Raw genomic sequence first — 26,787 nt, 5'->3', positions numbered from 1 at the left:
CTGGGTAGCTCGGCTGCATCTGTTCAGCTAATGCCATTTAGCAATCTTTTTTCTTGTAGTTTCTACAATGAAATTACCTGGCACCTACATCCAGAAACTCATTCTTGCAGCTGCTGAGGAAGCCTGAAGAGTCCCTTTAAAAATGCACCCTTGCCCTGCTAGAAATCAGTGTGCATGACACGGCAACAGCAGACCTCAAGAGATACCTGCTCAGAAAACAAAGTCTCGCCATGCTCCAGCATTGCTGAAGCAATGCAGACAGGCACTACAGAGGCATCTTTCCAGCATGGAATTCTGTTCAGGGGTAAACCACCCAGAGACAGGATGGAAATTTCTCTTTAAACTATTGGTTTCATCACCAAAAATATATTAAATTCCATCAAACATCTGCAGCATGGACATTTTTAACACTTCATAAAATTTAAACTAGTCAGTTAATCTTGCATGAGATCAGCTTCATCTCTTAGCTCCCACGGATTAATTTACCTCCAGCCTAAAAAGTTACTCACAGAGTAGTCATTTAAATAAATCCTGCAGTAAAAGGACCTACTTTACTTATTGGGCAAAAAATGTTATGCCCAAACCTTAGTATCCACCAAGCTCACATTGTTTTATCTTACTGTCTGAGAGATGAAAGCCAGAATATAGACAGGACTCTTGCTTTAACTCTTTGCAATCCCTAAGAAACAGAAGGCAGGCTTTGGTTAGGTTTTACTAAGATAGATAGCTTTCCAGTTGTTCAGCAAAGGTAACATCTGGACTGCTTCAAAGACCTTCTGGGCAGAGCGATGCTGCCAGCACAGAGCAGGACTGGGCTCTGCAGCCTGCTCCAGCTCACACAGCACTGCTTATACCAGGTAAAGCTGCACTCAAGCACTGAAATGCTCCCATGGGAAAGCAGCCAGAGCACGTGTAGTCACTTCAAGTGAGCTTCATTCAGCAAACCAACTGGGGCCAGCTCAGCAGATGGCACACCCCACGTGCTGCGTGGGTGCTCCTGGGCCACCTAACAACCAGCAGCATGGAAGGAAGCATACGTTTCAGAAGCACATGGATATAGTCTGCACGTTTCCCACAGAAAAACAGACCAGTTTCAGAGTGTGTAAATGACATTTTTCCTCCAGTAATGGAAGATCCCAGAGGTCTAAGGAACTCTATCCCAGTTTCCCATCAAAGTAATGTATCTCAGCTCCTGATGACCCTGGCTATACACTGTAATTAAGCATGGGCTACACAGCAGAAACCTAGTCCAAGCGACCCACACAGCTGTGTATGAACCTCAGCTTCTTTGATGTAATGACACCCTGAAAGTCTCCTTGCTGCTCGCCCTCAGCCTCATCATAGGGCAAACAGAGGCTACAGTTCTTCCAATGTGACAACTGTCAGGTTAAGAGCGTGCCAGAAAGTCAAGTTTGTAAAACTGGAGGGTGGAAGGGGCAAGAAAAGCACCAACAGACTTAGGTCATGAAAGATGGCCCAGGGCTTAGGCTGCAGAGTGGACATAGCTCAGGGTTTTGTCCAAGTTCTGCAGGAGGAGCAACAGATCAGCAAGAACCTGAATCCTCCCTAGAGGACTAGAGCAGAAGAGCATGTCCCATCCACAGCAACTACCTCATTTCGAGCAGAGCCAGTCTAATTTTGCCATGTTAATTAGGTCAACAGAATGCAATATTGGTCATCTCTCCAGCATCACTGACACTGACCAACATCCAAGTCACAGAGATCCAAACTGCCACTTGCAAACAAAGAAGAAGACCAACCAAAAAGCACAGCCCCACACAAGCACCCAGCACCCCTTCCAGAAATCAGTGCCTAAGTACACAGCCATTTTCTTACCACAGATACAAGCAGAGTCAAAGAAAAAGCTTTACCAGCAGCCACAGCCACGTGATGCAGCAAAACGCTCTCTTCCTGAGCGCCCCACTTTATCTGTAGGCTGCCTTTCAATTACTCTTTCCACTTCTGGACAAATATTTACCTCAAAGAAATTCAAGACTGAGTACACACACATACACCAAAGAAAAAAGGAAGAATGCCTCATCTGAACAGTGTGGTTGACTCAAAGCTCTGCCAAACAACTCAAACTACCCAGAAGGATTCAAAAACTGACAGCCAGATTCCTCTGCCATGACCTTAAAACAGCATTTGACTCACTGCTTGTTTGAGTGTGTTCTGACCTTCGACAGACTGACCCACAAGTCAGCACAGCTTCTTGGAAGGCAAATGCCTGCTCTTGTTATAAAAGCTCAATACAAAAGCTAAATGCAACATGACTTAAGCGTGGGGAAAGCAGCAAAGTGCCTCAAGACTAAACAGAGGCTTGAAGTAGCTCTTTCCAAGCTCAGCCTTCTACTTTCTACAGCTGAAGAGATCACTCACCCCCAAAAGGACCTGTGTCTTTGAGTTTCAAGCTTTACACTTCGGTCTCCATGCTGAACCAGACCTACCTGCACGTTCTCCTCCGTGACCTCGATCTCGGCAGTGTAGATGTAGTCAATGAGCTTCCGCAGGGTCTGCCCATCAACATCTTTTATCTCAATCTTCTTGGCTTTACTTTCAGACATGTCTCCTGAAATTCATTGCAAAAGGACAGTTATAGCTTGCTTTGCAGGACCTCTACGCAGAACTATGCTCCCCACACATCCAGCACATTGTCCCAGCATCTGACTAAAAGACACTGGCACTATCTACGACCATCATAGGACAGCCAGTGAGATTCCCAGAAGCTTCCTAATGCTACCTAAAAAGCACCTCAACATTTGAAGACACTAGTGTAAAATAAGTCAATAAATGCAACGAGCTCTATTTCTTACCAGAAAAAAAACTGCCATGGCTCACCTGCATTCAAACACACATAGGGCCTAAAAAACTCCCAGTATGACCAAGACCCTCAACCACGTCTCAGCACGGAGACAGAGTCAAAGAGAGTGTGGACAAGTCTTAGAAGGGCTTTTAGTATGTATATATATATATATATATATATATATATATATTTATATATTTAATATGTATGGAGGGGTAGATAAGTAAGCTGCAACAGCTAAATTAGGGTGCTTTGAGGTATACCCTACAACAAAAGCAAGGCAGCATTACGCTCTCTTTAGAAAGAGCACCAAGCACACATGCTAGCGGTTACACGCAGTGCACTGCAAGCTCCTCTCCTAATCTACCCTGCTGTAACCTGTCCACACAGCTACACCCCACACAAAGCATCTCTGCAGGAAGCTGTATTTCTCACCTCTCGCCTTCCCAACCTCACACCTCAGAAGCAAAGCAACCTTTGGAGCCAAACTGCACCGTTCCTCCAAATATATAACTTAAAATATGTAATTAGCACAGAACTAGAGCAATAATTTCCCCTATGAATATACAAGTAAAACCCAGATCTGTGTAAAAGCCTCTACATGAACCCGTGCTTTATGCACACCTTCCCCATTGCTGTTACGGTCAATGCGCAGTGCAGGCACCATACACACATACCCCATGCGTAACAGGAGTACGTCACAGGAACAAAAGCAAACTGTGTGGAGGAGGAGAAGGAGCTCAGCAGGGCTTCTCCAGCATCCACGCACACAGTGACCTCACCCACGTTTTAATCACCGAGATCTTGAGGAACCACAGAAAAGAAAGAACCAACTCCCAAGCAGAAAGAAATGGGTAAGTGAAAGAACAAAGCTAAACAAAGGAGAGCACGAAGCAATGTCAACTCTTAACCCTGGGCATGAATAATCACTACTCTAAGAAACCTGGTGACTCACTGCTGTTGTGGGATTAAGAGGAAAAGTAGTTCCTGCAGCCGATGGGAGAGGCAATTACAGCCTACATCTCAGCACAGTGTGTGACAAGACGCGGCCATGGCACATTAAGTGCACAGCAGTCAGATGCTAAAGGGGGTCCAAGCTTGAGCAAAATCTGGATCCTGGAAACTGACCTTTGCAGGCTTCACTTATGCCAATAAGGAGGTAAATAACAGGAGTGGGGTCAAGAGCATAAGTATTAGCAGAGCCAACAACATCCCAAGGGAAATGTTGACTCAAATAATATTTGCCCCAAATTCAATTTTTAAAATTAAACAGTAAAAAGTTATCCAGAGAAGTTCATGAATACCAATGCACAAGTACAAAGGGATCAGTGACCTACATCTGGGAGGCCTTCAAAGCAGGTAGGACCCTAGCTGATAAAATGTCATCGCCTTCACTCCCTTCCTTCCTCCCCAAAAAAACCCCAAACATCTCCAGAGATGAGAGGGGGCTTCTGAGAACAGGCCAGTCCCCATCAGCCCCCACAGAGCTGGAGATGCCTGTGGAGCACCCACCTTGGGACACATGGAGCAGTTGGAGCCCTGTCACCAGGACCCCGGGGGCCAAGGGCAGGCTTGGAGCACGCAGAGCCCAACACAGAAACAGCCTGGAGGGACCGATCCGATAACATCATCTGTCTTTGCAGTGTTCATGTGATACAGGCAACAAAAATAAAGGCTGTGTGGGCTCCCACACCCACCAGCAAGCTGCTGGCCCTGCATGCTAACAGCCTCCTCTGCTCTGGTAACAGCCCTGCACACCATGAGGAAAGGGAGTCTCATGTGCTGGGCTTCATGGTTGGATAGGATCCAGCCCCTCCAGCCACGCTGGTGTGATCAAGTGCCTGCCACTTTGTCTGAGGGAGCTGTTCTGGGCATGTCTGTAATCATAGAATCATAGAATAGTTCGGGTTGGAAAGGACCTTAAGATCATCAAGTGCCAACCTCCCTGCCATGGGCAGGGACACCTCACACTAAACCATAGCACCCAAGGTAATGCTGTGGAGTAAGGAAGAACCTGAAGACAGAAGTGAATCAAGGTAGGGGTCAGTGCACAACAGGAGCAGGCAACAAGCTGACCCTTCTCCAGACACAGACCCAAGGCAAATGCAGCCTCTGAAGCATGGCTGAGGGCAGCGAAATGGTAGGTCCATTTGGGCATCTTATCCTACACCCCTTCAGGAAAAAGCACCCACACTTTAAAGCTCACAAAACCCACCCTGGAGGATGTCTCACCTCAAGACTCAAACCTTACCTGACACCTTAATTACAGAGTAATTCAAGGCACTAGCACCATCTCATACATAAGGGCTGCCCTGCACCAGGCACTGCACAGACTCTGACCCCACACTGCTGCAGTCAGGCAGACACAAGGAGCAGGGTAGGAGGGAGTAAAGCAGGTAAACAGGCAGAGTGGCTCCAAACAGACCCTCTTTAGGGGACAGACTGCAAACACCAGCCCCTTGTAAAGACAAGGCCTTCCATGCATCACCCTCAACACCCTGCAGTGCTTTCTCCATTCCCCTCTGCTCATGAGGGCAGGGAGTGCGCAGAGCTCTCCTGCCTTGTCACAAGATAAACCACAGTCAAAACCACAGCAGCCCACAGTGCCTTGTTTACCCTGCACAGCAGCCTGCCCTGCCTCCTACGGACTGTGCACCAGAGAGGCTTCCCTGCTTTCTACAGCTTTTGTTGTTCCCCAAGTCAGAGATATGCTGAAGGAGCACACGAGTGCACTGGATAACAAAACCACAGGCTCTCATGCATGGCACGAGCGCTCGGAAGCGGCACACAAGACCTACAAGGGAGATTTCTGCTTCCTTCTTCAGAACTGCTGAAGCTCCCCTGGGTATCTCACAGGAGCAGTCCTGGCAGCACCACTGAAGTATCTGTTGTCCTTTCTGAAATGACTGGGTTTTCTTCTAAATGGACAGAAATTACTGTCCCAAATCATCCCCAGAGAATGGTGCCAATGAGGAGCTGCCACCATCCAAAATGCTCTTAGAAAGCTTGTATGGGAAGGGACACTCAATGAGGAAGTGCTGGGTGCTATCTCTCCTTCAGCAGTCTAAGATACAAATGGAACATGTGCCTGCTTATCAGACTTCCCAAAGCTATTTCAAAGTGGACTAGCTGACCAAAGGACACTAGATAGTTTAGGAAAGACCCCCAAGGTCCCAAGTCAGGCCACTTACAGGGACAGGGCACACATAGCAAGCATCAGGCAAAGAGGGATGAGCTGAAGGTCTCAGTCTGTTTCTCACTGTTCACAGCTTTACACTGATCACTCACTACCATGCTGCTGTTGGCATTGCCAGGGGCCCTCCAGCTCCATGTGCCCCCACAAACTGGCTCCTCTGGTGCAGACAGAGCGTGCACAAGCAGCTCCTGCCCATCCTGCAAACACCCATGTGGTGTGGCTGCCCCAAGCCACTGTTTTGCTTGGCTGATGTGCAGAAACAAACTCCAAACAACCAAGCCCTGACAACCAACCACTACTCAAGCTGTGACTTTATAATATCCCCCTCCAGAGAGTGAACCACCACACAACTGGAAGAACATCATGCATTCTGTCTTTACAACAGAGAGATTAGCACCTTAGAAACCTGGGACCAGACCAAAAGCAAAGGGAGAACTGGTCTTTGTGTGACCCACTGCCCCCAGGGACCAGCTGTCACCCAACCCGGGGCTGCTGCAGAGCCAGCCACATGATGGTGGTTAGCTGATTACTGTTTAACTCACAGCGTGAGGGATTACACGGCCCGGAGAATTCCTGCATGGAAACACAAGCAGCCCCACACCACCACCTTCCCAATAGGGTGACCTCTAAGGAGCAGAGGGGTTTGACAATCACTTTTCTTTCCTAAACTTCTCATCAGGAAGGAGCATCACAAGCACTCGCAGGTCTTCCTCAAGGTGCCGTGCACCAACAGTCACCTCTGAGCAGCATTTGCTTTAAGGGACCTTAAAGCTCCTCCAGTTCCAACCCCCTGTCACAGGCAGGGACACCTCCCACTAGAGCAGCTTGCTCCAAGCCCCTGTGTCCAACCTGGCCTTGAACACTGCCAGGGATGGGGCAGCCACAGCTTCTCTGGGCACCCTGTGCCAGCACCTCAGCACCCAAAACACTGTGCTCTGCATCCAGCAAAGCAAATAAACCAAGGTCTAGCTAATCACAATGCTTTTAAAAAGGAAGAAGCAACTCCCAGACCACAGGCAAAGGGACATGGAACAGGGACAAAACTCAAACCTCATGGTAACAACCATCCCATGGAGTGTACAAGCATTTCTTTGTATTTGGTTAAGTCAGCTCCTGGAAAGGAGTGCAACAGAAGGATGCTAGAATGCTAGAATGATTTAAATAAGCTGGTCCCTGCCCTGCTTTGGGACTAGCATGGCTTTTCTCACTGCCTCACATCTGGGCACTGCCTCCAAAGTAACCTGCTATAGGGATCAAGCGATCAGAGCAAGAATTTTGTCCTCTTCTTCCCTTCACACTGAAGTTGCGCTACCAAAATAGATCAGGCTGCCAAAACACACTGGGATCCAGAGAACAACGGTGTTATTTCGGGCAACAGCAAACAGTGCCATGGGAGATTAAACATCTGTGACTGCAAATCAGCATCAGCAGCGCTGAGCCTTCAAACTACAGCTCCTGTGCCAGCTACTCCTTTGATGTGCACCATGAGCATTTAGGGCACTGCACACGTGCTTGATGTTAATGATGAGTTTTCATGACCCAAGGTCTTGTTAAGGAGGGAAAAACCAACCCAAAAAGCAGTGGGCCAAACCTCATAGTAACCTTGCTGTGACTCACATGCTACCTACTCACCCCACACCCATGCACCATGCCTCAAGGAATTAGTCAAGGATGACTAGCATCACCCAGCGAGGGCAGCAAGCTCCAGACCTAACCATATACTACTTCTTCCTTAAGAAAACCCCTTCCCTGCAGGCCATGCCTACTGCCCGTGCTCAGCTCCTGTCAGAGACACAGCCAGAAGCCCCTGCATTTGCAATGGCCCATTAAACCCGGGTACAGTGTGTGGTGTCAAGAAGAGTACCTGTAAACATCGCACAGAAGTAAGGGCTGCAGGCCGCAAGCACCACGCGGTGCGCTTCCATCTCCACAGTTTCAGCCACAATCACCACGTCACACAGGAGCCGTTTGCTGGAAGAACACCAGGAAAGACAAAGGTCATTTCAGAACTGCTGGTCAGGCAGAAAGCTACATCAGTGCAGCCTGAAAAAGCAAGCAGAAGACCTGCTGTTACAGACAAGGCACCTGAGCTTCTGCCAAATCCCAGTAGAAGGTCCCCTAATCCTTCAGCTATCAGGTCTTATCAGTGTTTGCACACAAAGGAAAGCATGAATCTTTTAGTCTGCAGCCCTGCCTGTGGTTCTGCTTTTCCCAGAACAAAATAAATCAATCTGGAAGCCAAACTATATATGCTGCCCAAAGAACGGATGGGGAAGGGGCTCCTTCCACCCCTCAAACAAGTGCGGCTTGGAGAAGACACAGAAAAGCCTAAGAGTTTGGGGCACTATATGAAGCCATGCTCTACTAGATCTATAAGACAAGAAACATCCATGCAAGTGCTTTCATCCTTCCATAGGAGAAAGATAGAGTGGGAACACTGAGGTATTTCTGTACTTCCTTACATGTTTGTCCCTGAAGAACATGACCACCAAAACAGCTCCTGGCACCAGCCACTGCAGAGGCTGCCTCAGTGAGGAGATGTCAGTCACTGGTGTTTATCCATGGGCCTGAGGACTTGGTTTACCACATGAATTAGTCTGGGATTAAAGAGTCACTGGGATAAAGAACTGGTTTCCAAACAGAAACCAAAAAAGTTCTGAGCTCCCCCAGTGACTCCTTGTGCAGCTTTGGAAAAGTCACTTCATTAACTACTGACCTTTTCTGCTACCCCACGTATGTCCTTTGAGGATTCATTAGTTAATGTTTGCACAGGGCTCTGGAGATGCCAACAGCTCGAAGTGCTCAGCCTCCCCATAAGTTGGTTTAAGATGTGTGAGCATACAAATGCAAAATGAGGGTGTTCTTTTCAAATGTCAAGCCTGAAAAAGGAGCAGGGTCTGTGAATCTAGATGTTGCCTTCTCTTCAGAAATGCTTATCACCACACTGCACTTTGTCTTTAGGAAACTGCGTATCAAATAAACACAGAGCTTCTAATGGACTTGGTATGTTTCCTCTTCTCCATATACTGGAATACATGAATAAAACATATGTGAAATGGAGGGTTATAGTTGAAAAACAGGAAGAAAGTAGGAACTGGCAGTCTGTGCTCTACATTCACCCCAGTTTGGAAGGGGTCATGACAATGAGGGGAGCCCTTTAACAACCTCTTAATGGAGGCTTCCTCATTTCCTTCAGCTTATGCAAAGAGTGCTCTGCCCAATTCCTCTTTGGACTACAGTTATCTAAAGCACCACTCACGAAATTAATTTCATCTACATTTGAAAGCTAAAAATTTCAAGTGAGCAACATAAGTAGCACATGGGGACATGGTTTAAGTGGGGGATTTGGCAGTGCTGGGTTAACAATTGGACTCAACTATCCTAAAGGTCTTTTCCAACCTAAACAGTTCTATGATACTATATAGCAAAGAGATTAAAGGCTTAGCAAGGTTTTCCTAGACCCTCTGTATGAGATTTCTGCATGCATGTGAATGGAGGCACTATGGAGGCACTATTATTCAAGGTAGCTGTTAACACGGTTGGCAGCTTAACGGATCACAACCTCAACACGCATACAATAGACATGTTTTACCACTGCTGTATTGCACAAGATCTGGTTAACTACAGGCACTAGGAAATATTGTCCCTCTCCAGCTATTCCCACTACACTTCCATTAACAAAGGAATAAAAGCAGCACAATAGATTCCTGAATATAGCTGCACAAACCTCTACTTTCAGATCCTTTGCTTTTAGGACCAAGAAAGGACTAGAGGGATGTTAATTTAACAAGAAATGTCATACTCCACTCCATGTAATTGTTACAAGGGAAGGTTATTTCCATTTTCTGTTCCTATGCAACCAAGAATCATTGTCAGGCATCTGTGGAAGAAGACATTCCTAAGCCTTCTCCACACCAGAGACTATATATATGGGGAAACCACTTAATCCACAGAAGAGAGGTGGTTCTTACAGCTCAAATACTTTGAGCATGCAGGAAGAGTAAAGGATGTTATCTGCTTTCATCATACCACCTGGATCGTGTGGGAGCACATACATCCATGTGTATGACACGTACTTCCCACAGGAATTCTTTAAAACTTGTGTTTCTAAGTCTCTATTTGAATGGTAAAGGACTCAAATGAACTAGTCTGAGAAATGCCCACTGAACTTCTAGGTGGTGCATGGCATAACAACAGCCAAGACACAGCTCAGGTTCAACCGATACCACCAACCACACTGCTGATGCGGTAACAGTGGATCTTGAAGACTCTGCTTGCTGATGCTCTTCAGCTCCATCCCCCTGTGCCCATGTAGCTGTGCAGAGACCAAAGGTGCTCTCTTTTAACCAGTATCAGGGGTTTTCAATCTGCAGGTGAGAGCTGACATTCCTCCTGAGTTGTTGCCTTTTTTACACCCCCTCTTTTGGAGTGCTGAGCCCAGATTGAGCGACGCTGCCAGTTAAAGAGAGCAAGAACATTCATAATCTTTGGTCTGTAATTACGCGGAGGTGTCTTAATGTTTGTAATGTGCTATTATTGGTTTTCAGACCATTAGCTAAGAACACCCTTTACAGCTGAATTTGCTGTAAGTAATGGAAAAGACTAAATGAATTGTCATCTGCAAATGAAAGCTATTGCTCAGCTAATGTTTTTGAGCCATAGCTGGCTACCTTCTGCTGATAGAGAGGTCTGAGACTGGGAAGAACAACCCACCACTATATTTTAGCTGTCTCTTAATTGCCTGCCTGTAACCATTAGTGACAAAGATGGCACAGAATATTTGCTTTTAAGTGTCCCAGGAGCCTTTCTGTCCCAGTCAACACATTTCTGCTAATCCAAAGAGGGTGTCCATTAAGTCAAAAGTATACCTTCGCAATTCATTCATGACCTTGAATGCTTTTCTCATGTGAGAGGGGTTGACTGTCACTGTGCACTGGCCCTTTTCATCTTCAGCTGTCTCGGAGGATCGGGCACTCTGCTTAACGCTGAAAACACGGACAAAAAAAGGAGCAGAAAGTTTGATTCAGTGACACTTAAAAAAAAAGAAGTATCATAAAACTGCAGCACAGGGTATTATACACAGAGTTCCTCGGATGTTTGTTAGTCAGCTCAGGTTCACCATATGAAGAGCATCACAAAACACAGCTACTTCTGTATGGATGTCGAAAGCCAACCCAGCCCACATTTCAGTCAGCAGGGAAGAAAAGGAGAAAGTGCCAAACACTTGAGGACAAAGCCCAGCCTCACAGGCTTCAGGCCAGGAAAGCAGTATAAGTTGAAATTCAAGCCAGGACATAATTACCTCACTGAATAGAAAGAGACTTCAGCACTGGGAACTACCAGGGTACCACGGATACTTTAACATCCATACAGAGAAAGAGAAGTCTAGTCTTTAAAGTCCCATCTGAAAAATGCCAGCACACAATACATGATTTGTATCGTCCTCTACAGAGGCAAGTAGAAAAGGACCATTAAAACTCCCTGCACAGCTTCCCAAGCATTACAGAGCCACATTCCATTTCCATTTTAGAAACAGGTCTGTTTAGTGCCACTAAAATGTATAGAAGGAATCATTAAACCAGACCTGCCTACCAGAACCACCAGTTATATAGGTAATGTCAAACCAGAGGCACCCAGTTATGCGCTGTGCTTAACCAGGCCAACAGGTGCCTAAGGCACATACGTGTCCTCATTGCTTTGTTGGGAGCACTGGCTCTTTATATGGAATTGACATCGGGTCAATATCTCTACCTCCCTGATCTAAGTGTGAGAAATCACTCAGAGCTAAAGGTCTCTGCCTATGAAAACAGCAGCATTTAGAGCCAGGTCCCTGCTCTGCTTGAACCCACAGCTCACCCCTCCAACCTGCCAGCAGGCAAACGCAAACAAGGCAAGCCAAGCAAGGCTGTCCATCTGAAAAGCAGACCTCAGGCAAAGGCAGACCTCAGGAGGTAACCCCCATCACCACCATACACCTGACTAGAGACCTTATTGGGAGTTTTCCTTCCAATACAGTCTCCCTCAGCTTCACATCTGTCCCTTCCCCCCTACCACCTTTTTGGCTGGGCTTGTATCACAGTAAAAAAAGGCTGAATCAGGTTAAACCAACAGCCTGGGCAGCCCAGCGCCATGGTTCTACCAGTGACCAGAAGATGATGTCTGAAGAAGGATTCAAAGCCGGAGAGGTGTGGAAGAATCTTCCCCCAGAACAGCCTTCCAGCCTCTATGCATGCACATGTGTATCTATCCATTTTTCCTTTGAAAAACACACAATTATTCACCATTTACACCTTCACAGGGTGTGAAGCCCTTGCTGAACACTAGACCCCATTACCAGCACCGTGTCCCCTGAGACCACACAAAGCTCTTTGCCCCTAGCTGTCTTCAGTGGGTTGCACTGTCCTCCTCCTTAGAAGCAAGCCACTGAATAGCAGCGAAGCTGCACGCAGCTTGAATACACGCCTGCAGACTGAGTGGCCTCCAGCTTTGTGCCCGACACAAAGGTTAATGCCAACCACCAGCCAAGTCCAATTCTTTCACTTTGCTGAGCAAGTGAAGTATTTTCAGTGGTAAGTGAAGCCGCAAGGCTGAGCACAGCATCACTCAGCACATGTCCCAGTGCGGGAGACAACTTCCCAGGCTCTGTTATAATCGTCATCCAATTAGTGTAGCATGGCTGGATTGAAAGGGAAAAAACCTCAGGAAGAAGAGTACCTCGTGATAAATGTTCAGTATTCAAGGGACTGCACCAGGCAATGACACAACCAGCTCTTCTATCACTGAGGAAAGCCGAACTCATTCTGTGCCGTATGTATGGCCAGCAGCATTCATAAGCACAGAGCAGCAGCAGCAGCACTCAGGTCTGCACATCACAGTGAAAGAGTCTCCTTGCTCCAGGGACATGCCAAATTCAGGTACACCTCAGTGTTGGATCTATCAAAAGCCCTGGTTGAAATCTCAGACCAAGTGAAGTTTGACCACAGCGTTAAACACCCCAGTGTATACCCTTACAGCATACCGGAGCCAAGGGTTGAAAGATGAAGCTGTGGAAGCACAAGTGACTTCATTGAGCTTTCAGTCTCCAAAGCCAAAGCACGCACAGGAAGCAAACAAAACAACCAAAACAGAAAGAAACGCAAAATAGGAAAGTGAAAGCGAAAGGCAGCAGCGGTGACAGCTCTACCCATCACTGCAGGCGGGACAGCCCCTCCGCCACCAAACACTGCTGCCATCACAATCAAAGACAGACCTACAGGATCCATCATCAAATGATGCACACAAAAATCACAGGGATTCCTTAACAGTGGAAAGCATACCGCTGAGATTTATGTATTTATTAGCCCTCCAGTGCCAGGGACCAATGATTAGGTCCAAGCTTTACCACTGGCAAAAGATGCAATTCAACAGACATGGTAAGTTTCAGCGAACACCAAAGTAAATGTCAGATCAACAAGCCTTCATAAAGCCCCCACTCCACCAACATCTGTCCAGTTTACACCAATGCTTGTGTATTTTAAAAGCAAAAACCTCGTTTCAGAATTCCTGAGAAAGATCAAACAGTTCTTCCTAAAAAGCCTCCTACCAGAGACAGGCTCAGCTCTATTAGCAGGGTGGATTCCCCACTCCGCCACAGGCTCACCATAAGAAAATACTGCGGATTGTCTGGTTAAGAACTTTGTTAAGAAAACCCCAAGTTAAGCTATTTAGAGGTCTTTTTCCATATGACTCATAAAAAACACATCTGAAAAACCAATGGCCAAGAGCCTTTAACTCATCTCTGAGCTGCTTTCACAGAGCTGCCTTCCAGTAATGGGCAGAGGATGAGTATATCTGGGAGAAAGATTTCACACCCCCAAGCCCGCACTGTCAGAGATCACCAACATATTTCCAATGGCGAAATGCAAGAACCCAAATGCTCCAAGAAAAATTCAACCTGCAAAAGCAAAAACTACCTCTGAGAAGACCGAACCAGTGCATTGCACAGGGGTTCTCCCCCACAACACTAAGAATTATTACAGTTATTATGCTGTTATTATATTAATGGAGCAAAGCAAAGGAGGAAAAGGGTCCTCTGATCAAAGGTACCAGCTGACAACACCCAGATGTGCTGGACCAGAGCTCCTGCACCCTATGACCAAGGAGACTTTTCCCCCAGCACCTTCACATTTGCCTGGCTGACGTCCTACCGCACCAGCAGGACACTCAAGCAAGCTGCCACCAGCTATTTGTTCTATTCCTGGGCTATCTGAGGCCATGCACCGAGCAAATGGACAAATGATTTCATTTCCCTGGGCTAGATGAACATCCTCATTAGGGACACAGCAGGATTCTCCTAAAATAAGCAAAGAGGCTCTGCCTTTCAAAGAGCACCAACCTCACCACCACCTCCTGCACAGCCTTTCAACGCTGTCCCCCAGGAAGAACCCTGATTTGAGAGGCCCCAGCTAAGCCAGAGAAGCTAATCACTGCTCAAACCATGTTCCTCCTCTCCAACACCCACTAGCAGGGCTCAGCTCACAGCTCCTGCCTGAGCATGGCCACATACCAACCAGCAGAAAGGTATTTTAAACCCCATAACCCGTGGCTGTGCTGCACGCATGTACCAGCTATAAAGTTGGGTTGCCTTAGTTACCAGCAGTAATTACAGATGTCTTTGTAGATTACGTGAAAGAATAAAAGCCTTCCTTAGAGCTAAACTGTCCCCTGGCAAGATTATTGCTGTGCACGGAGCTGGTAAACCCCAGGAACAAAAATCCCAGCTCTGACAAAACCAATCCTACCACTGGCTTTATGCAAGCCAGGAGTTCACCCTAAAGAAGGGGAAGATCTCAAACGTGCTCTCCTTCAGTCCTTCTTACACTGGAGAGATGGTGGAGCATGTCCAGCTCAGCCTCGTGCCAATCAGCAGCACTGGGGAGGTCTCTGAGAGCTGCTCTCATCTCCTGACTGCATGGCACAGGCTGGGATCTGCTCTCCTGTCCCATCACAGGTCCCATCACACTGTCAGGGCTCAGTGACCTGCCCTCTCTCATGACAAGCAATCCAACACCTCACAGGCAATTCATCTCCTTGTGTGGACTTAAAAGTGACATGTTGACTGTAAATTCTCGAAGCAAATGGAGCTTCTTTGTGGGATATGTTACAGCCATCACCCTTAAAATGTTAATGTTCAGTCTCTGAGAGGTTTGACACAGCTCTGATCTATAAATTTGATAGACGCCCAATAGCATCTACTAGCGATCAAAACTTAAATGCTTCTACTAAAATAAATGGAGACTAAAATATTTAGTATTTGCACATGAAAAATCATTTTACCTTAACTGGCACAACCCTCTGTTTAGAATCCATGGCCAAAATCATGGTGCAAATATATTGTGCCCAACAGTTCTATTTCTCAAGTCAGGCAGACACAGTAAGAGGTGTCAGTGTAATGGCTTCTTCATAAAAATCTCAGTTTCTGCATTTCCCTTTAGGTATAAACAGAGACAGTAAAAAAAACATGACTGAAGGAATCCAAAGCCTGAGATGGATTTGGGAAGGATTTCAGAGAAACATATTCTCATTAAACATATGGGAGGAAGCAGAATGGAAAGGATTATGGGCTTTTTAATAGCAATATTATTTGCTTATTTTGTTGACTTTTTTCAGTGCCTCCATCAACATGGAGAGATCAGCTTAGAAAAACACACAATTGGTACACAACAGCCCCCAAAAAGGATATTCATATCAAAGGAGACCTCAGGGGAAAAACAGACCTCAGGAACTACTGAGGAGAAAAGTCTTTGCTGACTAGTAATGGAAACAACACAGAATAACTCGAATACAAGAACACCATTTGCTTTCAAGGCCAAATATTGTATTTCTCAAAGTTAAAATTACAAGCACTTTAATTCTTTATCCCCCAAAAACAGCATTCCAGGGTTGTTTTCCTATTGAAGCTCCAATACATCTTGCACATTCAGAATCAGAGTCCCACACCTTATGTAATTTCTCCATAAAATGAAAGCTCCCATCAGCACAGTAAAAGGAAAACAGGATTCTGAAATTATTTCTTGCCAAATGTGGATGTTTTAGGTTAAATTCCCCTTGTCCCCAGCTGCTGCTGCTGCCCATGTGCAGCGACATGGGCACATGATACCACTGAACCACTCGGATGTGCAGGTTATCAGGATATTTGAGTCCGGGCAGGCTCAGGACCAGTGTCAGAGGTGATGTGAGCATCAACAACGTGTTCCTCACCCGCTACAAAAATGGGCAAAGCAGCAACATTAAAAACCAGAGGGAACTGTGCTGTTGTGAACGCCACAGAGCAAAATTTGAGGTTTAATCTGCATGACACACATCTGAGTTGAAATATGAAGCAAAGGTACAAAACAAGAACAAAACCAACCCACGGCGCTCACACATCAAGGTCATTTTAACACCTCCTCCTCCCAGGCTTGCTCAGAGCAGACAAAGCAGCCCCAGCACAGAGCCACACAACGTGCCCTTTCGCACCACAAAGCAGGTGAGTATTTCCAGCCACATTACTACTGCCCACAACCAGTTCAGGGCCGCCTTCCCCTTCCTGAACACTAGAAATACAAGCAGCAATTTGGGTAATCATTCCTCACTTCCAGAGGCAGAGAATGTGCTGATGGGGATGGTCCTTCCTGTCCTAAAAACAGATGGTCTGGGGAAAAAGGATGAAGCAAAACAGTCCAGGTACTTTCCCAATGACTTTTTCCCAGCTAAAGGCCTCCAGTCAAAATAAGACCATTGCTGGTAACCAGAATATAAAGGTAATAAGTAATAGTGCCAGGGATGATCCCAACCTGGGGCATCAAAACAGCCTTGCTCCACTTCCTCAAACACTAGGCTCATTTATATATGTATAAAAGAAGGAAAATCCATTCCGTGGGCTAGTATCAAGCATGACAAGCTATTACTTGAAATTAATTGCTGTCTGGATTAATATCCAGAGATGCCATTCACACCCTTACGGGAAGCCGAAGCCCTACAGTGTCATTTAAAGAGGGACACGGCAGGCTGAAAGCTTTGTTTTGCACATGAAATACACAAACAATTCCAACCTTTGGGTCACATAAGGGTAGAAAACTGCCCTTCGGGGCTTGCAAAGCAGCTCCCACTGGCTGCTGCCAGTGTTTTCCCTCGGCAGAGGGAACATTCCCAGAATTTGGAGGTTGACCCCTGTTTGATTTTCCAATGGATCATATTTAAACAGAACTTCTGCCAAGCCCTGGCCATTAGCACTACCAGCAGGTCGAGCCCCCCTCTCTGTTCCCCCACCCCCTGTAAGGTCACCAGCACAAATGGAAGCACTCGGCATATCCTGTTTTGTAAAGAAACACCAAAATCCCAAACCCCAGCCAGCTTCATGTTTAGTTTGACGCTGTATAAGCGAGAGAAAGGCTGCCCGACAGAGGGGAGGAAGAATGAAGGCAGAGCCGAAACACCCAATGTCCCTCTGGCATCTACGAAGTCCATGCATAACAATAACCTCTTTTACACATCAGGTAGACTCTGCGAGCCCTTCCGCATACAGCTTTTGGAGCAAAACAGCTGCCTTGCAGGGAATAAAGTCTACGTGGCCCAGCTCCCACGCGAGGGAGACACGGGATCCCCTCCTGCCTGTTGTAGCACCCGCGGACAGACTCCACGTACACAGACAGGTAAATCGATCCCTGAAGGCTCCACAGACGTTACCCGGTTTCATTCATGACTTAAACCCGCAGCAAATATCAATGGGAACATCCCCAGCTGAATGCCCAAGTCAGTTCCAGGTACACGCAAAGCAGATACAAGCCTTTGCGAGGCATGTCCTGTCGACCCTGCAGCGCACCAGACCGCAAACAGCCCCCGAGCAGCCTCTCACCCATCTCGTTATTCCCATCTAACACATCCAAAGGGAAAACCTCTCCTCTCCGCTCCTCCGCTGTGCGGATACGGTTCGAAGCAGCCTGTCACCATGACAGTGCAACATCCAGCCATGGAAGGGCAGCGCGCATCGCTGAAGGTGCTTCTGCAAGCGGGCAGGAGTGGGTCGGAGATGGGGGGGGGGGGGGGGGGTATCCCCGCAAGCCGCGTCCCTGGGAGCTCCATCCCCAGGGAACGGCTCCCCTCCGAGCGGCGGACACAAAGCCCCGCCGCGGTACCCACCTCTCCTCCTCCATCGTGCGGCGCGGAGGGGCCAGGGCCAGGGCCGGGGCCGGGGCGGGCGGCGGGGCAGGCTCAGCGCTCCGGGCCCCGCATGGCTGCGAGCGGCCGCCCCGCCCCGGGCCGCTTACTGCGGGAGCGGAGCGCTGCGATCCCGGCGCTCCCCGCCGCAGCCACCGCCACCAGCGCCGCTGCAGCCGCACCGCCCCCCGCCGCCGCGCAGCCGCCTCCCCCGGTGAGCTGCGATCGTCTCCGAGCAACGGCAGCGGCGGAGGGAAGGGAGGGAGGACAGGGCAGGACGCTCTGCTCCGCTCCGCACCGCCCGGCCCGGCCCCCAGAGCGCCCTCCCGGCCCCGGCTCCGCTTAAAGCCGCGGGCACGACCCCGGCTGCGGCAGCGGGGGACAAAACGGGTCAAAGCACCGCCCCGAGCCCTTCTAGCGACGGACAGAGCGGGAACACAGCGGGCAGCGCCACGGGACAGAGCTGGCACCCGGGGGGGGAGCAGCTCTGGTCCTTCCAGCACACATCCATCCGTCAATCCATAGAACCAACCGGGTTGGAAAAGATCTTTAAGATCATCAAGTCCAACCGCTCCCCAGCGCTGCCAAGGCCATCACTAACCCATGGCACTGAGGACCTCATCTACACACTTTTTGAACACTTCCAGGGATGGTGACTCACCACTGCCCTGGACAGCCTCCTCCAGTACCCATGTTCCAATACCTAAGCAGCATCTCGGTGAAGACATTTTTCCTACTATCCAATCTAAACCTCCCCTGGTGCAGCTTGAGGCTGTTTCCTCTTGTCCTATCACTTGTTACTTGGGAGAAGAGACCAACCCCACCTCACTACAAGCTCCTTTCAGGTAACTGAAGAGGCCCTCTTCTCTCCAGGCTAAACACCAACGTTCCCACAGCCGTTCCTCATCACACTTGTTCTCCAGACCCATCCATCCATCTTTCTGCTGTTGATCCTGGTCCTTAAATCAGTGCTGTCTCCTCCTAAACTCAAGAGCTGGCCTCTGTGGAGATGGTGGATGAGCTGAATGGGCCCCTAATGATTTCAGGCCTTGGATAGGATTTTAGCAGACTGAAAATCTCCAGTCAAGCCCATGCACAGGGCAGCAGCAGGAGAGGCCTGGTGATGCTTGGACCTGCTGAAGGTCCCAACCACACCAAGGTTTCCCTAGTCCCACTGCGGAAAGTAGTATCTAGCTTCCAGTTCCCCAGTTGACAAAAATCTTGCTGTCCTTCTGTGTAATCCATCAGAACAAATACATGCTGGCTCCTTCTAAACTGCAGGTGCTCTTTAGCCCAAAGCACTGGATTAAACCACATTTGCCATTTTTATTGTAATTGATACAAATACAGGCACTGCTCCATAAATCGATTTTTTCCCCTCATTTTTGTCCTGGGTATCAGTGGTGACAATCTAACAGATGCTGCTGCACCTTCCACACCAGGGTTTCAAAAGCTCATTGAGAATCTTAACAGTTATCACCCCATTCCTCAGATAAGGAAGCTTAACACACCTGGAACTTTACCAAAGTCCCATGGGGATGAAGAGTGGAGAGCCCTGCTGTTGTTCAAACACTGTTTAGGAACCTCCCCATAAGCAGAAGAAATACACATAAAGCAGTGAAGTCAAACCTCACACAGGATTCAGCCTAAATTACTGCATTTTCCTTTTGGGAATCCTGTTAAACAATCAGTTTAAGATGTCCAGATCCCCAAGCAGTTCCCCAGTGTCCATTCAGTCATCTCTTGATGCACAACATGCAAAACTGCAAGGCACAGGTGTTCCAACCAAAGAAAAACTATTAAAAATAGTAGAATTCACCTAGAAAACGAGGACTAGAGCTTGTTTCCAATGAGTAAGCCCTCCAGGAAACATAAGTCCAGATACAAGAGCAGGTCCTGACACAACCAGCACATGCTTCACCCCACCAGCACATGTGCCACTGGACTGTATAAATGCCAACAGCAGCCATGGAAAGGTAAATCCCAGGGTCACATGAGCAAACCAGTCAATATTCCTTGCTGGAATAGGACAAAAGCATCTTTCGGTAATCAGAGATTATTGCAAACTCATCATGACTGTGTAACAACCCCAGTGCAAAAATTCCTTGTTTGTTTTTAAATGCAAGAATTGGTATCTTGGAAAAGCAGCCAACTAAAAGGAATTAGTAACGCCTGATGGGTGGAATTTTTCCAGTCTCTTTCAAAAATGCCTAGTCCCGAGCAGCCCAAATTCCTCCTACATCTACTCTGCCTTCAATTACTGACAGCCATAGAACCAATGCTCAGAGTGGAAAGGTGCACAGAATGCCCCTTCCAGCCAGTACCACCAGCCCTTGGCCCACCAAAACCCTTCCAGACTCCTGTGACAACCTTCAGATCTACAGTGAAAGACCAAACCCCAATTCTACAAGCTGCAGGGAGAGGAGAGATCAAAGCACTGCCAATGTCCCTACAACTGCAAGGAATTTCTTCAATAAAAATGCCAGTAAAGGAAGGAATTTAAACAATCCTTGCCAATCTGATCCAAAACTCTCTCCTAGCCTGAAGTCTGGCTGCTGGTTTAACCCTGAGGTTGTAAGTAAAGCACATCGAGTGTTTCTGAGGACTTTATTCTGTGAAGAGCACCGATGCACTCAGGCAACACACTGTCAACCTCCACAGCTTCAGCAGTAACCAGAAAAATACATCTTTGAGTGACCAGCCTGATGTAACCTTGAAGTTGGTCCTGCTTTGAGGGGTGTTTGAACCAGATTACCTCCAGGAGTCTCTTCCAACTAAACTTGTTCTGTGATTCTAATGAATAAATATTCATTTAGATAGATCTCTAGTTAGACAACGTTTTCTGGGGAAAGCTCCGCTAAAGCAATTAATGTAAGAAAACCAGTGAAAAGTATCAACTGAAATAGGTGTCTTGGTATCTTGGTGGCTAACTGGAGTCACTTTTAGGTGGTACTCGGGTACTGCTCTGTCTCCCAGCAGACCCAGAGCACAAGGTGCCTTGGCAGAGAAGTCCTGAGGGTATCTGCTGCCCAACCACTGCTAGGATTTAGAGCATGCCATATTGCTTTCACTTCACCAAATCAAAACAGCAGCTAAAGTTTAGCTACTGAAGCAACTCACAGCGATTCAAGTTACTACAAGGCTCAGAAGGAAGCTCAAAGAGACCTTGTAGGTAGGGATCTTCCCAGAGCTGGGATCAGTGATGTTCTGGCAGCTGAAGCTTAAGAGGTAAGAGACTCCACCGAAGCACTGCTTTCTGAAGTGTGTGGTTTGTAGAGGGGAGTGGGCTGGAGCCCCCACCCAGCACTCTTACCCCACCAGGGCCCAGCTCTGCAGGCTGAGATGCTGCAGAAGCTAGCAGCACCTCCAGCCTCTGGGGCTGTTGCCCTCTGCTGGTACATGTCCCACTTCCACACGTCTGCTGGAGTTTGTGAAACACATTTTCCTTTAATCTCTACCATACAGCACCTTTCCTATAAAAATAATGGGTTTACCCCAAATTCCATAACGTTACCACCTTTAGAATAACACCACCTGGCCTTCTTCACCCCAGCTATCCTACTGCTCACCTACACATCAGTGACAGAGCAGCTGAGGATGGTTTTCCTGCTCCTCCTCTTATTCTGTAGCACAAGCAATTGATATCACGGGCAGCCAGCCACGTCAGCAGCACAGACTTCCTGACCTGCACTCATACTACATTTTCATCAGAAACTTGATGGGTTTGGAATTTCTCAAAAGGCAAAATTAACATTCAGGAAGAAAGCTGTGGAACCAACTGCTGTGGGCACTGGAACAACGGCAAAGGCTGGTGCTTGGATGCCTTAAATACTCCCAACTCCCTCTGCCTCATGAGTCCTTAGTTTTGCCTCCCATTTTGCACCTCCTGGAAGCGTACAGCTCTTGCTATAGGCTCAACACATGGACTTGAGAAAAAGTTTAGGTTATGGTCCAAAAAGTGGGAAATTTTGCATTGCTTAAGTGTTGAAATATCATTTTAATGTGATTCTTTATCTTTATATCTCTTAATGCTTCCACTATTACCTTCTATAATAAGGGGCAACTATCCATGTGCTTCATAAAGACATTGTATGGCTTAATATCTCTCTAGTGTTACTCTGAGAGACCAGCATAAACCAACCTATTCCCACACAGGATCTCGCCACCTCAGTCCAAGCCTCTTTACTATTACTCCTTGTACACTCATTGCCTCACTCTCTTCTTCAAATCTTTTAAAACATTCCACGTTTTGTTCTCTGCAAAAGAAACACCGTCCATCACCATGGTATCGCAACACTACATGCTGCAACATTAAGGCAAATGAGTAAATCACACAGCTGCCACACAAAAATTCAGGCAAGATAGTTTCTGCACTCATATTTTACCTGAGCAGAAAAGCTGGCTCATGCAGCAAGTCCTCCTTGCAGGTAACAGGTTGTCCTTCATTATCCTGCTTGGTATTTTCTGGGCAAACACCCTTTTCTCCTCGATCTTCATCGCATATTCAGAGTGGGAACTGTACATCAGGGGCTCAGCTCAGGTTTCTCTTCACTTACTGGACTTTTGGGGTGTGCTTTTCAGAGCTCAGCTTTCCCTTTCTCTCCATGCAGAAGCGCACCCTGTAGAGGGGGGAAGAAAACACGCTTTGAGAAGGCATCAGAGAGCATGTGGCACTAGCTCATTGCAACACCTCTGGCCTTTGGAAGAAGCCCAGCTCTTCCTTTCCCAGTCTTCCCTCCAAAGGTGATGTTTCCCAACTCCCTTCCAGCACACCAAAAACAAGAGCTCCCTGTTGCCACAAGCTACATACAAACCTAACATTTCCAAAACACACATGGTACGGATCCACCACCAAGCTCATGCCTCGAAGAGGCGTTAAAAGTAAAGCAGGAGCCCAGATTCCACCTGGTGCTGGGTGTGTAAAAGAAAACTCCAATAGCAACTTCTAAATGATATAATTACAGAAAAAAATCACTTGCCTGCAATTAAAATTGAAGAAAATAACGGACCAGTGGGCCTAAAGGGGAAAAGGCACAGTGAGTCGTTCATGGCTACTTCCTGCAAAGGCTTGAAACCCCCTGGGGATCTCTTTTTCAGGAGGATACATATATCTCCATGCAAATAACAGTAGAAAGTGAGCATTACTGGGCTGGCAGAACACACTTTGCTGAATACCCTATGCAAGAAGCATTAGCCGTTACAGCTACAACCACCCTATCCTGTAGTGATCTCCAGGGGAGAAGTCCTGAACTTGTAATAAGGCAGGACTCAGAGCAGCTCCCTCCAGTAAATGGAGCATCATTATTCCAACAGTGGTGGAAAGGATACAATTAAGGAAGCCCAAATGAAACCACACAGTGATGGACTTTGGCCAAATTTGTTACCTAGTGAGGTTGATTCACCACTCTGCAACCCAGCCAGGGAGCAGTCAGTGAGCCCAAATCCAGAGGACATCCCTTTTGAGGAGGGAGAGGATCTGGAGCATGAAATGGGAATAAACTGTTTCAAAACAGAGCTGACAGGGCTGTGATTATATCCAACAGCCAGGTTAGCACAGCCTCCCCCCCAGGGCCATGCCCTGCCCATGTTGGTGTAATTTGTTCATCAGGGTGTGTGGTTGGGAGAGGGAGGCTTTCCACTGAAACTGTTAGCGTGAAGTAAAGAAAACAAGATATTGATCCACAGAAAAAGAGAACAAGTAAAAAGAGTTTGCAGTCCCAAGCCCTACTTGCACATTTCATCCAGCACTGCTTTAATCCAAGTCTATGCTGGAAACAGGGACTGGACTCCTGATCTTCCTTCTTCCCAGTCAGTGCCTGCAGTGACTGTGCTCCCTTCAGCATCTTGGGGAGAGCAAAAGCCCATTGTAAATGAACAGAAAGCAAGACTTACAGAAACAAAGAAGAGACTGAGATGACATCTATCCTTTCTATTGTCTAGATTACAGACTAACACCATATTTTCAGATGTCTTTCACTTCAAAACAGCATTCCCAATGAAAACAGGGTTTCTGCGAGACAAACTACTTGGGAAATCCATGCTATACAGTAGCATTTGAATAACTGAAGTATTTTCAGACCCTTTCTGCTTCTAAGGAATTGTTCTGCAATGTTCATCAGTGATTTGTACTTTGATGGTAGTGAGGAAATGTGAATCTTGACACATTTCCAGACAGAAACTAAATCCCTTTTTAAATTGGCATCGATTCCTTACTGCATTACACATGGAGAGTAACTATTAATAGTAGTTTAATGAATGGAATATGTATCAAAACTATATATAGCAAGTGAGTTTGGGATTTTTGATGGAGATTTCTTTTGACAAAGAGCTGTTCTTTCCAAATCTGTGTATTTTCCATTTGTGAAAGCATTCGGGAATGGAACTGTATGCATCAAGCTAAGAGGGTTAATATCCAGCTGCCTCACACAGATGGCATTATTAGTCTGACTGGGCCTGACACCTAGTTTTCAAAGTTAAGGAGCTTTGGTGACTTGGACAGCTGACAATCTGAGAATAGCCCATGCTCTAAGCTTGATGCTCTCTGTAACAGCACTAGGCAACACCACAGCTTTGCCTAGCAGACTTTTAACCAAAAAAACAAGTGACACCGAGAAGGTACTTGGGAAAACACTGTTACACCTTTTAGCTCAGGGCTCCTACTGCAAACATTAAATCAAGGGCAGAGAACAGTGCTTGAACTTTATTTTTTCTGCCTTTTTTTTTGCTATGGCCTAGATCTGAGGAGTTCCATCTTTTCAACTATTCAGACTATTCAGTATATAGGAGAACTATGGGAAATACAAGAATCTGAAGAATGTTTCTTCTGTACCAAACTACAACTTTGCAGCCCTTGCTCTTTCAGTGTTCTCACTACCTATTTTCCCATGTTTTTAAGGGGAATATAGATATTATTAAAACAGTTTTGGAGCCATATGAAAAAAGAGGTATCAGTTCAAATGTGATGATGTATTTCCTTCCCTTTATAGATATATGTAACAGAAAAGGGGGAGTTCTAGAAGAAAAGGTGGCAGAAAGACTAGGATTAGTCAAAGGAACATCAAGGAGGAATGCACCCAAATCCATCAGCCCTTTCCAAGTCCTAGGATAGAGGTAAATGATAGAAAATTCCTAGGTAAAGATATACAGCAGAGACTTTCATCTCTGTATAAGAAATTCACATCTGACACCCATCAATTACAGTACTTTTGTTACAGTACAAATAAATGATCATTGAAATGGAAGTGAAGGTACGTGTGCGCATACACACACACATACCAGAAGAAACAGAGTAGTAATGCTTCAACAGGAGACCTAGGAAAAGCCCATTAACAAAAGCAAATAGTGCTTGTTGAGGCTGGCTCTGAACTCCTTGCAGTGTGCTTGCATTGTGAAACACCTTTCCAAGAGAAGCAGGAATGGAACTGTTTTATTCATTTAAGAAATAAGAAACAAGTAACAAGCAGGAAGCTCATCTTTACGGGGTGCACACACCAGATCACAGCATCAGTTATGCCACAAATATTAAACAACCTGTTGTTTTGTACATCACACCTCTGGCTAAGGTGAGAGAGTGTATTTTGGGGGGTTACACTTGCAAGCACCTAATATTAATCCAAGGTGTCTGAAAAAACTTACTGGAAGTGCCATCTTCATATTAAACTGCATAGGAACTAGAGGTCCATAACAAGGCATGCCACATAAATGTGGTACAAACTGTTGGTTATATGATAAACACTGATCCATAATAGCTACAACAGGACAAACAACCCCTTTTAAACAGTTTGGATAAGCTGCCTTCTGATAGAAAACCAGCATCTCACAGACTGTAGAAGCCAAATCCCATTCTCACAAAGCACACCACATTCACGTGCATTGTGTGCCTATCAGGAAGGTGCCCTTCAGTTTTAATTTACAGAGATTAACAATTTAAACCAACCTTGTATTTCAGGAAGAACATTGAGGTATGTATTACAAAGAATCTGCTCTATTTTCAGACTTGAAGGGAAGGTTGGGGTCCCCAGCACCACTCAGGCTCAAACCCTTTCCAGCAGCAACAGGAATGCCAATAGAGTGTGACAATAGCATCAGCTGACGGGACAGGATAATAAACCAGTGTTCTGCCCTATACTATGCACTTAGGTCTTGCAATGCTAAATGAAAGCAAAATTTGCTTTAGAGAAGGGGATCCAAGGGGGAGGAGGAAGAACACCATAAAGCATCTGAGGACCTGAATTACATCTTTAACCATCTCCAGTATTTCAGCTTCACTGATGGTGAAGTCTAAACACAAAGTGTCTGACAGCACAGCTCAAGCACCGCTCCGGTCAGCACCGCTGCTTCACACCACGCTAGCCTCCCGCAGGTCTGAACTCCTGTTCGTAGAGCCAGCACTGCAGCCACACCACTGACAACTATTTCAACACCCAAAACAAACCCTACAGCTTGCTCAATTCTGAAGGGTGAAGACTGTCCGCACAAGCCTGCAGGGTAAGGCACAGCTTATTTTGCAAGTCTGCCACAACTGTAATACAGTGACCCACTGAGATTGACTGTGGTTGAAGCTGTTTGAGCTGTTACTGCTGTTCTGAACTACCTTCTCATCTCCTAACAT

The 26,787-nt window shown here is 46.7% G+C and overlaps 1 protein-coding gene across 3 annotated transcripts in view; it reads right to left on the bottom strand.

The window, feature by feature from the left end:
• KLHL3 (kelch like family member 3) overlaps window positions 1–22,771 on the bottom strand; it is a 46,673-nt gene extending 23,902 nt beyond the window's left edge. Inside the window, exons 1-4 of one of the 3 annotated variants that reach the window (XM_061457019.1) lie at window positions 22,562–22,771; window positions 10,868–10,984; window positions 7,864–7,970; window positions 2,448–2,569 (exon numbers count right to left, since the gene is read on the bottom strand). In XM_061457019.1, coding sequence (XP_061313003.1) covers window positions 2,448–2,569; window positions 7,864–7,970; window positions 10,868–10,905 — 267 coding nt within the window. In that variant the 5' untranslated portion in view covers window positions 10,906–10,984; window positions 22,562–22,771. Of the gene's footprint in view, window positions 1–2,447; window positions 2,570–7,863; window positions 7,971–10,867; window positions 10,985–18,158; window positions 18,280–22,561 lie in introns of those variants that run through there. The other 2 variants (XM_061457018.1, XM_061457020.1) reach the window with 2 other exon arrangements.
• Between the last annotated feature and the right edge of the window lie 4,016 nt (window positions 22,772–26,787).

Source organism: Pezoporus flaviventris, unplaced genomic scaffold, assembly GCF_033815535.1.
Source record: "Pezoporus flaviventris isolate CSIRO_AGI_PZ_B2104156 unplaced genomic scaffold, CSIRO_AGI_Pfla_v1 ptg000023l, whole genome shotgun sequence".
NCBI lineage: Eukaryota > Metazoa > Chordata > Aves > Psittaciformes > Psittacidae > Pezoporus > Pezoporus flaviventris.
Note: the sequence above shows the minus strand (reverse complement) of the source record. Positions and strands in the feature narration are given on the sequence as shown.